At 38.8% G+C, this 15,993-nt stretch overlaps 1 protein-coding gene across 1 annotated transcript in view; it reads left to right on the plus strand.

Moving 5' to 3' along the window:
- The window catches only part of LOC134541923 (netrin-1), a 386,368-nt gene that overhangs the window by 205,432 nt on the left and 164,943 nt on the right, over positions 1–15,993 (plus strand). The window contains exon 2 of the mRNA XM_063385674.1: positions 11,325–11,513. Coding sequence (XP_063241744.1) covers positions 11,325–11,513 — 189 coding nt within the window. The remainder of the gene's footprint in view (positions 1–11,324; positions 11,514–15,993) is intronic.

A 15,993-nucleotide genomic window follows, 5' to 3' on the forward strand; every position in this document is an offset into this window, starting at 1 on the left:
TATGACTTCACGGTAGCCATCTTGAACGACTTTCACCTTGATATTTAATTTTGACATTTGACCTTGACCTTTGTTTGGCTTTTGACCTCTATGGTAACCTTGACCTTGAAATCTTACCTTTGACGTTGGGGGCCATTTTTAATTCCACCATCTTGAACTCGAGTGTTCCACTCATGATCGTTGCACTTTTCGTTGTGGTAGAATATTCCGCCAATTTAGATTCTGACATCACGTCCACCATCTTATTTACGGCTGCTAGAGGGTGCCATCTTCGAAGACATCAGTCACTTTTTTTCGATTCTGATGTTATGTCCACCATCTTGTTTCCATCTGTTTGAGGCCGCCTTCTTGAATGATGTCACAGTCACTTTTTCGATGCTGATGTCACGTCCGCTATCTCTTTTTCGTTTGCTGGAGGCCGCCATATTCGATGACATCATTACAGCCACCATTTTTTGTTCTCCTGGAGGTCGCCATTTTGGATATCATCATCTTTGTTCCTGCTGTTTTTTTTTTCTAGACTGCACCAGCATAGTTCTGTTTCAAGCAAGTAAGGTCAATGTTCCATTACCCAAAAGTGTTGTTACGGCCTTTATGGACATATTAAATTAATTTTTTTATATAAATTACATTAGAAGCTAGGTTATTTGAACCATGACAGCTGGGGCCTCTGGGTTGGAATATATTTGGTTTTGACTACACTATCATCGAAACATTTACCAGAAATATAATTATATATATATATATATATATATATAGTCGGTTGGTCAGTAGATGCAGTGCTTCAAGTATACTTTGCTACTCAATGAATTCGCGAAATGATCGTGACTACCAATTGCTGACCAAAAACTGACTATAGTCATATTCTTTGGTGGGATATGTGTGATTGTGTGACTATTTCTTCACCTTATTTATAACTGTCTCAGGCGTGTCAACATCACTATAATCCAAACATCAACGTGAAGCAGATATGTATGTTCTTAAAGCATAATTTCCTATCCAATGAACCCGCTGGACTGTATGGACTGTCCAAAGTCTAGATGGCTGATCACGTGCACTAAGTATTGCTAGAGGCAGTGAATTTTCGCAAAACATTTCCATGCCAGTAGTGAGTATTACACTGTAGTATAGTCTGTGTTTCCTTATTGGTTGAGTCACTTTAAGGTACACCCACACCACCGGCAAGCAAATCATAGATATTATGTGCCGAAGCAAACGCTGTGTAAATGGCATACGGCATTTGGTAGGAGTAATTTCTAAATGAGACGAAAGTGGCAGGGAACGGAAATGTGTAACCATGGTGCTGCCAACTTGGCGGATGACGCGAAATAATGTTCACAAAGTCAAGGTAAACTTTATACCATTAACAATATTAGTGAATTTTATCAAGATGCGCAATATTTTAATACAAATTCCTTGTCAGGTGTAAAGCAGGAGTTTATTTTTTTTCTAGTTTTGTTTTCTTTTATGGCAGCCGTTTTATAATAAATTTTAAAATTTCGTTATGCAAATGAAATTATTCTGTATTCGACGTAGCTGCTCCGGCAACAAATAAGTATTAGTGGCGGGAGCGGAAACTACATGAGATTATGTTAAAAAATAGTAGTAAACACAAATTTTGTATATTTATCACGCTCGGAATTATTTTAAAAAATTCTACATAAAATGTCGTGTCCAAGTTTATAATTGAATGTTTATTTACAACATGAGAACACGTGAATTTGCTTTCTACTGGTGTTATATGTTACACATCTCGGTCAGTACCGAAAGACTTACTCACAATTTCTTTTTTGTGACGGATTTATGTGGACTAGCATTCCAGACTAATTGTACCGTTGATTAATTGGTTTAATTGACTTCGGCGTCACTAGAGAGGATGAAAGGTGCCGAGATGTAATGGAGCACTGAAAGAAAGAATGGGTGGGGTGGGGACGGTATTGCCCGGACAAACATTACAGCCACAGGCCACGAAGCAATAGAGAGGTATGCGTGTTTGGAGTTTACTTAGCAACTAAAAGAATTATTTGAAATTTCTGCCTATAGCTATGGCTTTTCTTGCAGGCGGAAACCAATTACAATGAAACAATCTTCCGAGATATCAGATTATATCCCAAAAAATACACAACCGTGACCACGGTGTGTATGTGTTTCTTGTCTAAGTTGCTGCGGAACGACCCCACGCACAGAAAAAAAAAATGTTCTGTTCATTTACAAAAGTTACTTTTGGAAACCAGTTGCGAAGAAATAGTTTGTAAAACGAATTGAAATATATGTAACCTAGTAAAAGACATGGCTATGGTTATTTTTGCATGTATGAGATACGTTTATTGAGATAATACTGAGTACTTCTTACGAAAATTGGCGCATGATTGTATATTTTAATTGATGTTTCTTTCAGCTTTTTTTAAACCATAGAAAAGATAATCGAGTATTCAACAATTGGAGTTTATTTCTTTTATCATGCTTATTAATGTGCGTAGTTAATACTGGAAAGATTTTCAGGGAACGGTTTACAAATACCTTTAACTATTGGAGGTACTGGGACAACACAAAGCATAAATGCCCGGGCAAGAATCCGAACCCGGTTTTACTGCGAACACTATTTTGTAGTGATACAGTTGTCATATAAATGTACAAATTTACACATATCTGTAAATCCGTAATTTTATTAGAATATAAGTGTTACATATATTTAAAAAAGAAATATTGCCAGTGCGGAGAGCTGGTGGCTGTGCAGCTGTCTGAAGCTCGCACTTGTACGAGAGAAGTCGCAGGTAGCTGACTGCCGCCGACTGCCGAGGGAGCGAAGACACTGGCCCCGGGGCTTGTAACGTCATTACGAGGCGCCTCTGCCTGCCCCCTCCCCCCGCCCGCGCGCCCTTCTTGATTCAATCACGCGTCTCCCCCGCATCGACACACCCCTCCCTCCCCCGCCCTGTGCGGCACGGTGGTGGGCCACTGGCCTCGCTCTCCCGACGACCCCGGGTGAACACTGGGGGGATCCACACGTGACTATGAACAGCCACAACATAGAATTTACGAAAAAAATATCCACATAAATTAGTACTGTCATAAGTTAGAGCGATCATAAGTAAATATAAACACGTATTTTAGAAGGACATAACGCTGAAACACACAACTTAGATAAGTCATAACCTAGAAACACACAACTTAGAAACGTTATAACTTAGAAACACACAATGTAGAACTATCAATACTTATATAAACACATTAACTTAGAACTGTCAAAACTTAGAAACACATAACGATGAAACACCAACTTAGATACATCGAAACTTAGAAACATATATAGGCCTACATAGAAACATACAACTTAGAATCATCAAAACTTATAAACACATTGACTTATAACTGTAATAACTTAGAAACATAAACTTACAACAGGTATAAATTAGAAAATTCTGTCTTGCGTGTTTCTAAGCTACGACAGAACCCCCAACTTTGGGCCTGACTGTCCTGACGTCTGTTCCCCGCGCGTCCCGAGACAATCCCGGCGAGCGGGTTGACGGCTCCTCGCTGCAGGTCGTGTAGTCAACTGTCGTGATAGGACTATATCTGGTATAATACAGGATTACTTACGAGGGGTTGCTGCCACCAACACCCTGATTCCTTACAGATTTATAAGCAAAATATGTCAGATAATGTACATTGTGTATATATTGTTACGACCTATGTGGGGAGAACTGGATTACTAAGGGATAGCCCAATTAAATTTTATTACATTTATATTAATTAATAATATTTTCATTATTAATACATAATATTGTACTTAAAATGTCTGAGCACAAATCACTGGCACTTAAAAATGTTTATTCTCAAGTAACTCAATGTCTGTCAAGTTCCACAGTTCGCACTCCTCCTTCCTCACTAGGGCTAGGCTTAACAGAAGTTCGCCCCTTACTTCACGCCTGTCCACACACACAGTCTCGCACCACTCGGTCGCCGCACTTTCACGATCCGGTCGAACTGCGTGTCGCGTCACTCTCTATGGGGTCTCTTACTCACTTCGCCGATGTCGCACTTCCCTTCTCTGGCAGAACTCTCGGAACTCCATAATTGTAACGAGACTCGCTCGGAACACGCTCGGAACTATCGCGAAGCTGTAGTGGAGGCTGGCGTCACTGCTTAGTTACTAGTGGGTCGTATTTCCAGAACCGACGAGAGCGGCTGTGACGAGTCGCGTCATCCCGGACCGATCCGACGTCCGATCAATCCAGAAGGGCGGCGTCCATTCACGTCACTCCGCGCGGCAGCCCGTGGAATTCGCTCAGTGAAAGATAACAATGCCGAGGAAGGACGATGCACGGGGGGGGGGGGGGAGCAGATGGGGGAGGGAGTAACGACGACCCTTGTAATCTGGCCAGGCGCGCGTGGCAATCCTTACGTCAGTGAACTGCAGGTGACACGGCGCGTGACGCCAGTGGCTGTGCAGGGCCGCCAGCCAGCTCCGAGCCTGGCATCGTGGTCTGGTATCTCGCGTTCGTAACTATATATATATATATATATATATATATATATATATATAGCCTTATTGCCTTACACTCGCCTATTAAGACATCTTACTAGAGACTTGAATTCAGTTTTTATAACTGCTCTCAGACTTTTATGCTTGAAAAGCGACACTATCTTCTTTCACTTGCTCAGTGTTGCACGGGCGGCATCCACAGACATGTTAGGGGCAATGTCGATTCTGAGTGCGTACGAAGGTACACACGTTACAAGCTTTCTATTCTGTTTGCAGAATCAAAATGAAAAAGTTGTTGACGGATGTGCGGATCGTTGTGAATCGCTCGACATGTTGACGGACGGACGGACGGATGGCGGACGGATGGGTGACGGACGGACGGATTGCGGACGGACGCAATGGATCATTGAGAGTTCACCTTTAGTAAGAATGTGTCGTGATGATGAGTTAATTTACAATAACAATGAACATGTTAAATTGCATTAATTAAAAATATACCTATATAATTTTTTGAAAGTTATAGTTGTTAATGAACAATGTGTACTTCAAAGAAATTTTTAATTTTATCACTTAGATTGTTGAAATAAATACTTCTAACAATCTGAGTGACGTAGCGGAGTATCAAACCCGTGAACCTAATGGCTGTTAGTCTAGCGTCTTAACCTCTCGCCTATCGTTCACACTAATAAATCATTGCGAAATGGGAATACGTGCCACCTACGTAACCTAATCTAAATTAATATTTTGCACTTTTAAAATGACTTTCTACAAGTACAGTGCACGATCAAAAATAAACAGCACACGGATTGATTAAAAAAAAAATTTTTTTTGAAAGTGTAATTTCATCCATAAATCCAAATTTGTAATTTAACACGATATTAATATTAAGAGGTGTATATTCGTGTATTTTTACCGAAGTGTTTAGTAATATTTAGTGTTTTTGTTTATAAATATAAATGTAAAATTACACCAACTATGATAATTTTGAAAAATTACAAGATAGGTACCGAAAAATCTCGCGGATTCATTTCGCGACAAGCTAAGATTCAAAAACGTTTGATATTGCGTCACAGTTCATCTGGAGGACTCGAGAATCAATGATAAACCATTAACCAAAAAGCATCGACTCACGGGTTAACCCAATTCAGACGTCTCACAAGTCAGCAGCCAATGAACAGGAGTATCTATAGGACTACGGAGTCTGTTCTAGAGGTCACTGAGTCCGCGAATTTTTTCAGTCCCTAAAAATTTACTTTATCTTAGTACCTATAGTAGTATGCATTAGGGGCTCCGGCGCCAAGGTTCAGGGTGTGGAGCCTGGAGCCGACCGCCATCTTGGATTTGTGACGTCACGGCGGCCATCTCGGATGACCTTGACCTTTAACCCAGACCTTTAAATTTTGCCAAAATTGCTCAAAATTTGCCCAAGTTTGTCTAAACTTCACCGAAATTCGACAAAATTTCCAGTTTTTTGAAAAGAAATTCCGCCAAAAAATTTTAAAAAATTTGAAAAATAAAAAAATTTCTCTTTTCCGAGAGAAAAATTCTCGATATTATTCCTCAAAATTTCAAAAATTAGGATTTCGAAAAACCTCAAAAGACTTTTGCTTTAGAAAGAACACAAAATCCTAAAAGAAGATTAAGCCCATGTCTACAGCCTCCAATAAGCCTCTGACGTCATCTAGGATTATGACGTCACCGTTGAACTTTCGTTTCGGGTGCAATCTTGAAAATCTTTATCATCCGATTTTAATGTAAAATAAAAAAATTATAAGAAAATTAATTAATTAAAATTTAATAAAAAATCTTAAAAAACACCATTGCACATATCGTTACGGCCGCCATCTTGGATTATATAGATGTTGCATGTTTCGTTACGCCCACCATCTTGGTTGAGTATGTCATCGTTATACTTTTCGTTACTCGTTACACCCACCATATTGTATTCTAGAATGTTGCACTTTTCGTTACATTCACCATCTTGGAAAACTGTAATTTTTATACTAGAAATTTGGAAAAAATTTCAATAATTATATAAAAATTATTAATTAAAATATAATAAAATACTATTTTAAAATGCACTTTGGCCTTGAAGTCCTCGGTTCGAACCCGGTAGGAGCAAAAATAAAAAAGTCGATAGCCCCTTCTTCCATGGAAGCCACCAGCAGACTGACCTCCCACCACTAATGCCAAGGATATATATATATATATATATATATATATATAATCACCAGCTGGTATGCGTCACGTCCACCATCTTGTTTATGTCTGCTGGAGGCCTCCATCTTGTTTTCTTTTACTAGAGTGCACCACCATCCTATTAGTTAAAATTTAACCTGCTAGAGTAATAATCATTTATTATTACTGTGGCATCCGCCATCTTGACATTTGGGTGCTATCTTGGAAATCTGTAATTATTTAACTAGAAATTCGGGAAGAATTCCAAAATTCACCAAAATATTTGCAATCAATTTACAGATTGATTCGATCTATTCATGTCATTAGTTCGATCCCTGGGCGATGCAAAAAATTAATTTTATGTAAAAAATAATAATTTTAATAAATATTGTGGTAAGACATAAAATATGCATAGTTTCCAAGCCAACCATCATCCTATAAGCTGTTATGGCCGCCATCTTAGAAATTTGTATTTATTGATCTACAAATTTGGGAAAAATCCCAAAATTCGTCAAAAAATCACCCATTAATTTACTGATTAATTAGATCGACTACGCCCTTGATACGATCCTGGACGATGCAAAAAAGTTAATATAATATAACATCAATTTAACATAATAGTGACAGGTTCGATAAATAAAACACCGCAAGTTCTTTTACAAAATAAATTGTATTATATAATTTATATTCTACTACAGGATCACTTGCGAAGGTTAGCAATCTTATAAATATTTAGGCCTGCATCGGCGTAAAATGACTAATTCTTAGCTCTAATCGGTTTATAATAGACAGAGACCAAACAGAACCTTTACTGACATAGTCCTCCTTCTCTTGTCAGAGTTTCTGGACACCGTGTTTATCAGTTTGCTTCACATCGTCAGAACCATGGGCGCAAATCTGTAGGATTTCCAGGGGGGGCCCGTGAATTCTTTGGTTTAAGAATTTTATGCTAGAGGTCAACCGAAACAAGTCTTCTCTGGATGATAAGCTCGTATGTTATACACTTTATTTTTACGTTAAGTGATATTAACAATAAAGCAGAGCAAAATATGTTTTAGTAATTATTAATTAATGACTATAAGCAGTGATCTCTCAAACATGTTTGAATAATTTGTTAACCTAAATACATAAAATATCCATGAAAAAATATATAAAAATAATATACGTGAATATAATGCAAATATATAACACCCCACCGATACATTACCATTTTCCAAAAGTGTTTATTCTAATTTCAATTTAAAAATAATTAATTAAATTAAAATAAAACAAATATTTAAGAGGGGCTCCCATACAACAAACGTGAAAACAGAAAAAAAATTCACAAATGATGTATTTCTGTTGCCGCTATAACAAGAAATACTAAAACAGAATAAAATAAATATTTAAGTGGGGCTCCCATACAACAGACATGATTTTTTTTGCCGTTTTTATAGATAATGGTACGGAACCCTTCGTGCGCGAGTTAGACTCGCACTTTGTCGGTTTTTTTTATGCCACATCACATAATTACTGCGATTCAAATGCTGTTCGTGAAATTATTTGTTCACAGTTTTTGATGCGCCCTAAAAACCCAAAGCGCCAAAGCTAATAAACGGATCAACATCAAATGAACGATCAAATCATATTAAAACCCTTAAAGAATATTTTATTTAGTAAAGGCATCAACCAGGTAAAAAAGAAAAAAAACTTAATGATACAAATGAAAAATCTCGGAGATAGAACTATGAAATTTATCCTTCAGCTAATTAAACTACATACATTTCTCGGCTTATATTTAGTATAATCAGTGTTTTGGCAGTGAATTATTTAGTTAAAATATGCCGCTTGATTAGTTATTAAAGAGACGCGTTTGCTTCCTTATTAACTTAAATACGGATGTGTAACGTTTAAATACTCTTTCTCACTCTTACTTCTGTTTACTCGTGCAGTGTTGCAGTTATCAAATAACAAATGTTATAAAGTGATTATTGGCCATGAATTGTGAAAATTATCGATTGATAATAAAAGGGGAGTGATTTTAAATTCCATATTGACGAGGAAAAAAATTATTCCCTGCATATTCACACGTAACGTACAGAGCAGCTAGCCTTACAGAATGAAGATGAGCTAAAAAATTCCAGAAAATGGTATATAAGTTTCAGTTCGTAAATAATCTAAATTCTGCTATAATTACTGTTAAAGTATTAAGTTTTTATTTACAGGAAAAAATATTACATAATCACTTAAATAAAATATATATCCTAAATTATAGTCACTACTTATAAAACAATCAAGCTTACCAGGTGAGAATCAGATTCTGTTTTCCGTGTCTTCCGCGTCACGAACTTATCCATGTTTATATTTGCCAAGAAAGCAGAAGACTGGCGCACACGAGAGCAAAACCACTTTAAAAACAGACTACCTGAAACCTATAATACTGTCGTTTCAGAGGACAAGGTAGTGTGGGTAACAATGGGGAGGAAATGCTAACGGAACCTTACCCTAGCTTCGTCCTTTGGAATGAACGGTTTCTAGGAATTAAGGGTTTCAAAGTTCTCACTGGAAAACTCCATACCATGGCTTTCCCAGAAGGGGTAAGGGAAAATAACTATGGAACTCGAAGGTATGAATGTAAAGCATGTCAAAGTGTCTGTCGTCGTTGTAAATAATAATCTGATATATATGATGTGTACACCATTAACTTTAAAATCACGAAGTGGGCCCCCCCAAGGGGGGGCCCATTAATTCCAGGGGGGGGGGGGGGCCCGGGCCCCCCTGGCCCCCCCGGGATCTACGCCCATGGTCAGAACTATAGATCACTGCAACCGATGTCTTGAATGCACACTTCTTCACTTTTTCATCGAACAGATATGACTTTCCATATATAGAGTTCAGCCACATGTTATATTTTAAAGGAGCATTTCTTGCTACGTCATCAGTAAGCTAATTTATAATATTCTGCCTGATATCGCCAAGGAAGGTACAAATGGCTTTGGCTCCAAATGCTCAATCAGCTCCAAAGCTCCAACAGCTCCAAAGCTCCAATAGCTCCAAATGCTCCAAAGCTCCAACAGCTCCAACAGCTCCATATGCTACAAAGCTCCAAAGCTCCAAAGCTCCAACAGCTCCAAAGCTTCAATTGATCCAAGAGCTCCAATGTTCCAATTGCTCTAATATCTCGAAGTGCTCCAAAGCTCCAACAGCTCCAAAGCTCCAATTTCTCCAACAGCTACAAGTGCTCCATGTGCTCCATCTACATTTGACTCCAACTGATTTCAATTACATTTTTTATTTAACTTGTCATGATTACTTGTATGCCTTTACTAGTCTACATTTTGTCTGTCAATGGTGATGATTTTTACACCATTAAGTTATAAGTTTTATTTAGAAATCATATTTCGAGAAATGATAGAATCCATTTTGAAAAAAAAAATTCTTTAAGTTTTTACACACTTTGAACCCTGGCGCTGAAGCCCCCAATACATACTACTACCTATGTATATAATTTTACGAAATTTTATTAGAATTTACCCAATTAACCCGCAAGGCGCTCGCAGCTCTATTTCCGAATATCTGTGGATGGTAGAGGCATGTATTTTTTGCGAAAATATTTTGAGATTAGTTGAGAATTAAAAAAACACTGTAGCGTCATCTGTTTTATTTTATTGGTTGAGTTTCTTTCCGATATATGTTCACTGTTGGCACACAAAACATTGACATCAATGCGGAAGTAAACGCGTCCTAAATGGCCCGGTTAAAAAAGATAATGGCCTCTCACCAATTACAAAGAAGAAACTTTTGGCGGAGGCATAACATATTGCAGTCTAATGAGTGATCGGTATTTAATGTGTAACATCTAAGCTCTCGGTATACGACATTTGGTGGGAGTAATTTCATGAATACGACGGAAGTCAAGGAACGGAAATGTGTAACAACCACTGTGCTGCCATCTGTGGTAGAGGGCGCGCACCAATGTTCACAAAGCCAAGGGGAAACTTTATAGTACTAACTGTAACGAATTTGAACAATATGGACAGTATTTTAATCAAAATTCTTGTCGAAAATCAGGTCCGAAGCCGGGGGTTCAGTAATTTTTTCAAGACATTCCAGCTTTTATCTGAGCCGTTTCATTATATGGTTTAACATTTCGCTCCGCTGATCAAATGACTCGATAGTCGACGTAGCTGCTCCGGTAGCGAATTCTAGCGGCGGGTTGCGGAATCTACGTGTGATCCGCGTCCAGAAACACAATTCACGCGTATTTATCACGCTCTTGTCTGAGTTTTCGTATTATAAGTGTATTTGCAACATGAGAACATATGTTGTTTTATTGTTTGTTATTGTTTTTTTGTTGTTGTTGTTGTCGGCAGGGGTGCAACAACTAAATTTCCAAAAGGGGGGGGGGGCAATATACCTTTTTATACAGAATCATCGAACCCCCCCCTATTGAAGCGGGTGGTCCGGGGGTTCTCCCCCGGGAAAATCTGTATTTCAAGGTGGAAAATGGTGCTATTTAAGCAGTTTTATCATCTAAAAAATGATTACACAGCACTTTCTTTGCCCCCGTTTGCCCCCACTTCAAGGTTGCCCCCCCCCCCCCCTGTTGTTGCGCACCTGCAACTGAGTGTCGGAGAGCGTGGAGTTGAGGGAGCGCGGTGGTGTTGTTGCCGGGAGGCAGCGTGCAACTGCAACCTGCACGCGCGCCGCTGCCGCTTCAACACGGAGCTGTACAAGCTGTCCGGGCGGGTGAGTGGCGGCGTGTGCCTGCGGTGCCGCCACTTCACGGCGGGCCGGCACTGCCACTACTGCAAGGAGGGCTACTACCGCGACCCGTCGCGGCCGCTCTCCCACCGCCGGGCCTGCAAGGGTGAGTGCCCTGCCCCCCTCCACAAGCCAGTAAGCCACCTCGTAGAAATAACGCTGTATATCAACTGCCGGTGCAAACAGGGTGAAAGCACCCGTGGAAGCAATAACTGTGTTCTTGCATGAGTCCTAATCTGTTTTTGAATGAATTTTTCTTATATACCAAATTCATTCTTGAGGATTCATTTCCTAAGTATCTACCCTTAGTAAATGTACCAGGAAAACGGTAAATTTATGAATATCCCTCGATATTTTTTTTTAACCAGCGTTCATCGTGAAATTTGAAGTGAAAATTTTTAACAGTGCATCGGGAAGCTCATCCTTAGATTGCAGTCTGCATTCAAAAGGCATCATGGACGTTGGAAAAATTCGTGTTTTCAGTGACTCCAATGATGGACTCCGCATATCTCAGTACACTCGGGCTGATTTACATTACTGATTGGCTGCTGACTGTTGAACAAAAATGCTCTTGGTAAGTTACTAGCCAATGCAATTGCAGCTCAAAGGTGAAAATATTTGCATTTTATTCTAGAACGAAATGATCTGCGAATTTTTCCGGTCTCTACAATGCATGATATCTGCTATTAGAGCTGTTATTGTTTCAGGTGCTGTGTTGCCAGTTGCACGTAAAGAGTACAAAATATTTAGACACAACTTTATATTGAAAAGAAAAATAAATTTTGATGTGCTTTTTTAGGTTGAAAAGGAAAGGATATAATGCGAATTTTGGAAATATATATATTTTTTATTTTAAAAATGGCATAATTTGATAATATTACATTCTTACTTCTAAGGAAACTCAACCGAAACGTGCCATCTTATTTCAATCGTTTTTTTCATCAATTTCTTATATGACTCTGACCGTAGCACATCATTAATAGTATGTCTCGTTATTAATTGTTACAATTAGTTTCTCATAGGAAACAATATATTTTAGGATTTATTTTATTTCATAATGAATACATAAGTACTAATACTGTAAAAATAGATGATTATTAGGTCTTCGAAAAATCAACAAATAGTATAATTAAGAAATACTAAAACTAATTATACCTAATTATCGATTGTATTTAAAATTATAATTCTAATGTTAACAAGAGAGGTAGTATTGATGTGTATCAGTAGCCGTCAGTTGCTCTGTACTGCAATCCAAGCATGAGTCAGGTAATAGGTATGTAATTGCCGAACAAAGACTACCAATTCAAGAGTGGTTTCAAAACCGTAGGGACTATAGCCCCTTCCTATCCCTAATTTTATTAATTTAATTTAATATTATTTTGTTTTAAAAGGTGTATGCTTGTTTATTCAAATACTTAAATAAATGTGTTAAACTTTTCTTCTATAAAAATTGTATGAAACTATTAAAATTTCTGTATTTAATTCCAAAATTTATAATATATTTAATGTGTTTTACAACGGCATCCTTTCTTTGTACGATAGCTCCTCCAGAAATGTCTTCCGGCATGAATACATATTGTAGTCGCTACCATGGTGCGACTATCCGAAGAAGTTATACCTAGAGGCAGTGATTTTTGACGAAACAATATGACTGCTAACTATAATATAATACTATATGTCCGAAACAGACATTTCTGCCTTGTGTCCTTCAGCCGTATGAAAAAAGCCATTGACTTATTTGGCAAGGCTATTAAAAAAAAAAAACAATTTGCTTCCGCACAGAACAGCTGTGATTTGTGTGTCAATATTGGGAGTGTGCCTCAAAGAAACTAACTAATCACGAAACACAGACGATACTAGAGTGTTTTAACAGACAGTTGGCCCCTTTGCGCTTAAAATAATTACTGTCTTTACCTAGTACCATTACTTTTAGCAAAAATATTTCCAGACCAGCTGTGTTAAAACATTTTAGCATTGTCTGTGTTTCGTGGTTGGCTGGGTTTATTCCAGGTACAAGTCTATTCTCAGCACACCAATCGCAGCCACCCAGTGCGGAAGCAAACTCGTCCTGAATGGCCCGACCAAACAGGGCAGTGACTTCTCTCGCAGACGGCCGCCAATTACAAGGGAACAATCTCTAGCGCAGGTGTACTTTATTGCTGTCTAATGAGCGATCAGATTATTTTGCGAAAAATACATGCCCCTATTTACACCTGGTTTTTCAAGTCATGGTCCCTAGACCCCAAAATCATAGTTAACTCAAAAGCTTACATTTTATTTGAACATGATAACCGCCATAATTCTGTGAAAAATACTTCCACATTAATACATAAAATATAGAGATGGAAAATTTCATGTGCGTTGGTTAATTGGCAAAATCATACCCACATGGTAGAAAAGTGAATTTTACTATAACTCCCTTAATATAAAAATATATATATTTGCGTACGCTTCAAGTGATTATAGGCCTACCTCTTAAGAGTTCGTTTGAAAGTGGTTTTTTTATAACACCCATCAGCTAGAGTGTGTATGTATTTGTAACCATAGCTGATTGAACACAATGAACGCACTTAACGCTCTAGCAGACATATTCAAAACACTGGGTTCTGAAATAACAAATTAAAACTGAAGTAAAATAATGTAAAATTAAACGAATTTGAAATTTTAATAGGTATGGTCAAATGAAAAACTGACATACGTTTCCAATAAATGTAACATTTATTGAATATTAATGTATCTCTAAATATATAATAGTACTATTTAAATGTGTTTACTATTGAGATAAGAATATCCACGTGTATATAGAAAGGCTAATACGTCACTAGCGAATCGGTTTGTGGCGGAATTCGGCAACCCGCGCGACTGAACGATCGTCAAACAAAAGGGCACAGCGTTGTCAGTCTCCGGGACGTGTGGGCGGGTCCGGGACAGCGAGGCTGCCAGGAACCTCTCCTCCGGGCGGCTGAGGAACACGAGGTGTGTCTTGGCCGAGCTACCCGGCCACACGGAGACGTCTGCACCCGGCGCTACGCCCCGCGTCGGCCACACTGCTTGGCGGCTGATGTGGCTAACATCGCGGCCGTCGCGTGAGCGAGTCTCGCCCCACGCATCTTGCCTGATGCCTGATTCGAACACAACTCCCCTTTACATTATTGGAAATTACATTGTATTTAGCTAGCCCACCTACAAGTAAAGGTTCCGAGAGAAAGACTTGATGACGCTATTGCTACCTGGAAGGTGCTCACTGTAATTTTTTTTTTTTTTTTGTAAATTGCTCAGAAATATTCATGTAAAATTACCGATATTTGTAAATTTGTACATTCACCTGAAAACAACAACTGTATTACTACAAAATAGTGTTCGAAGTATAACTTCGTTCGGATTCTTACCCGGGCATTTATGCCAGGTGTTGTACCAGTATCTCCAAATAGTTAAAGTTATTTGCAAACCGTTCCCTGAATAGCTTTCTTGTATTAACTGCGCACATAATAAGCATGGTTCGGCAAAATTAAGTCAAATGATTGAATATTAGATTATCTTTTCCATGGTTTAATAAAAATCATGCTTGAATGAGACATCAATTAAATACAAAGTTAATGGCATATTTTCGTAAGAAATACATGTAATGAGTATAATCTAAAAAAACGTATTTCATACGAGGAGAAATAACCACAGCCCCGTGTCGTGCTTGCTTGTTTTCCTTGGCAAGAGGAGTGTGTTGTGCAAGTACAGCACGCAGACAGACTGCAGGGCGCCACTGAGGCCCTAGCGGAGGGCGCGGGCGCTAAGCCGCCGGACGAACAGCCCTCGACCAGGCATTAGCTGGGAGTCGCTATAAATCACCGGCAGATCCGCTGCTCCGAGTCAGGTCTCCACTTCTCGTCTCAGTTGGCTCGCTTCGAACCAGATTCAGTACGTTCTGCAGGAGACATTCCCAGCTCGCTTTTAAAAAACAATATCGATTATTAAGAATTCTAATTTGTTGCTTGAGCGATGATTATTTTCGCTGTATAATTTTACTCCGTGCTAGACTGAACTTGCCTACATATATTCAAGTTTTTTATGATCTTCATTGGCCACATTTTTTTTGGCAAGTTACACGTGATTGGTAGAGACCGGAAAAAATTCACGGATTCATTCCGCGATAGACTTAAATTCAAATCATTATAACTCAGTGCTACTTCTGCCATTGGCTCACAACTCATCTGGAGGGCTCTCAGCCAATGAGAAACACCCAAACAATCTCTATTGAATCACAGGCTGCTGCACTGGTACGTCTCACAAGACAGCAGCCAATGAGTGGGTGACATCTGCCCGAGTGTACGTACAACTGTGCAGTCCATCTTGAAGGTCAATAGACCCGCGTATTTTTTCAGTCCCTAGTGATTTGTAGGGTCAAGCATATTTCGCGAAAATATTCCGAGTCTATCTGAACGTTAAAACACTGTAGCATCGTCTGTGTTTCGTGATTGGGTAAATGTCTATTGTTAGAACACCAATCACAGCCTTCCAGTGCGGAAGCAAACGCGTCCTGGATTGCCCGGCCAAACAGAACAATAGCTTCTCTTACAAACGGCTGCCAACTA

This window comes from Bacillus rossius, chromosome 1 (assembly GCF_032445375.1).
Source record: "Bacillus rossius redtenbacheri isolate Brsri chromosome 1, Brsri_v3, whole genome shotgun sequence".
Lineage (NCBI taxonomy): Eukaryota > Metazoa > Arthropoda > Insecta > Phasmatodea > Bacillidae > Bacillus > Bacillus rossius.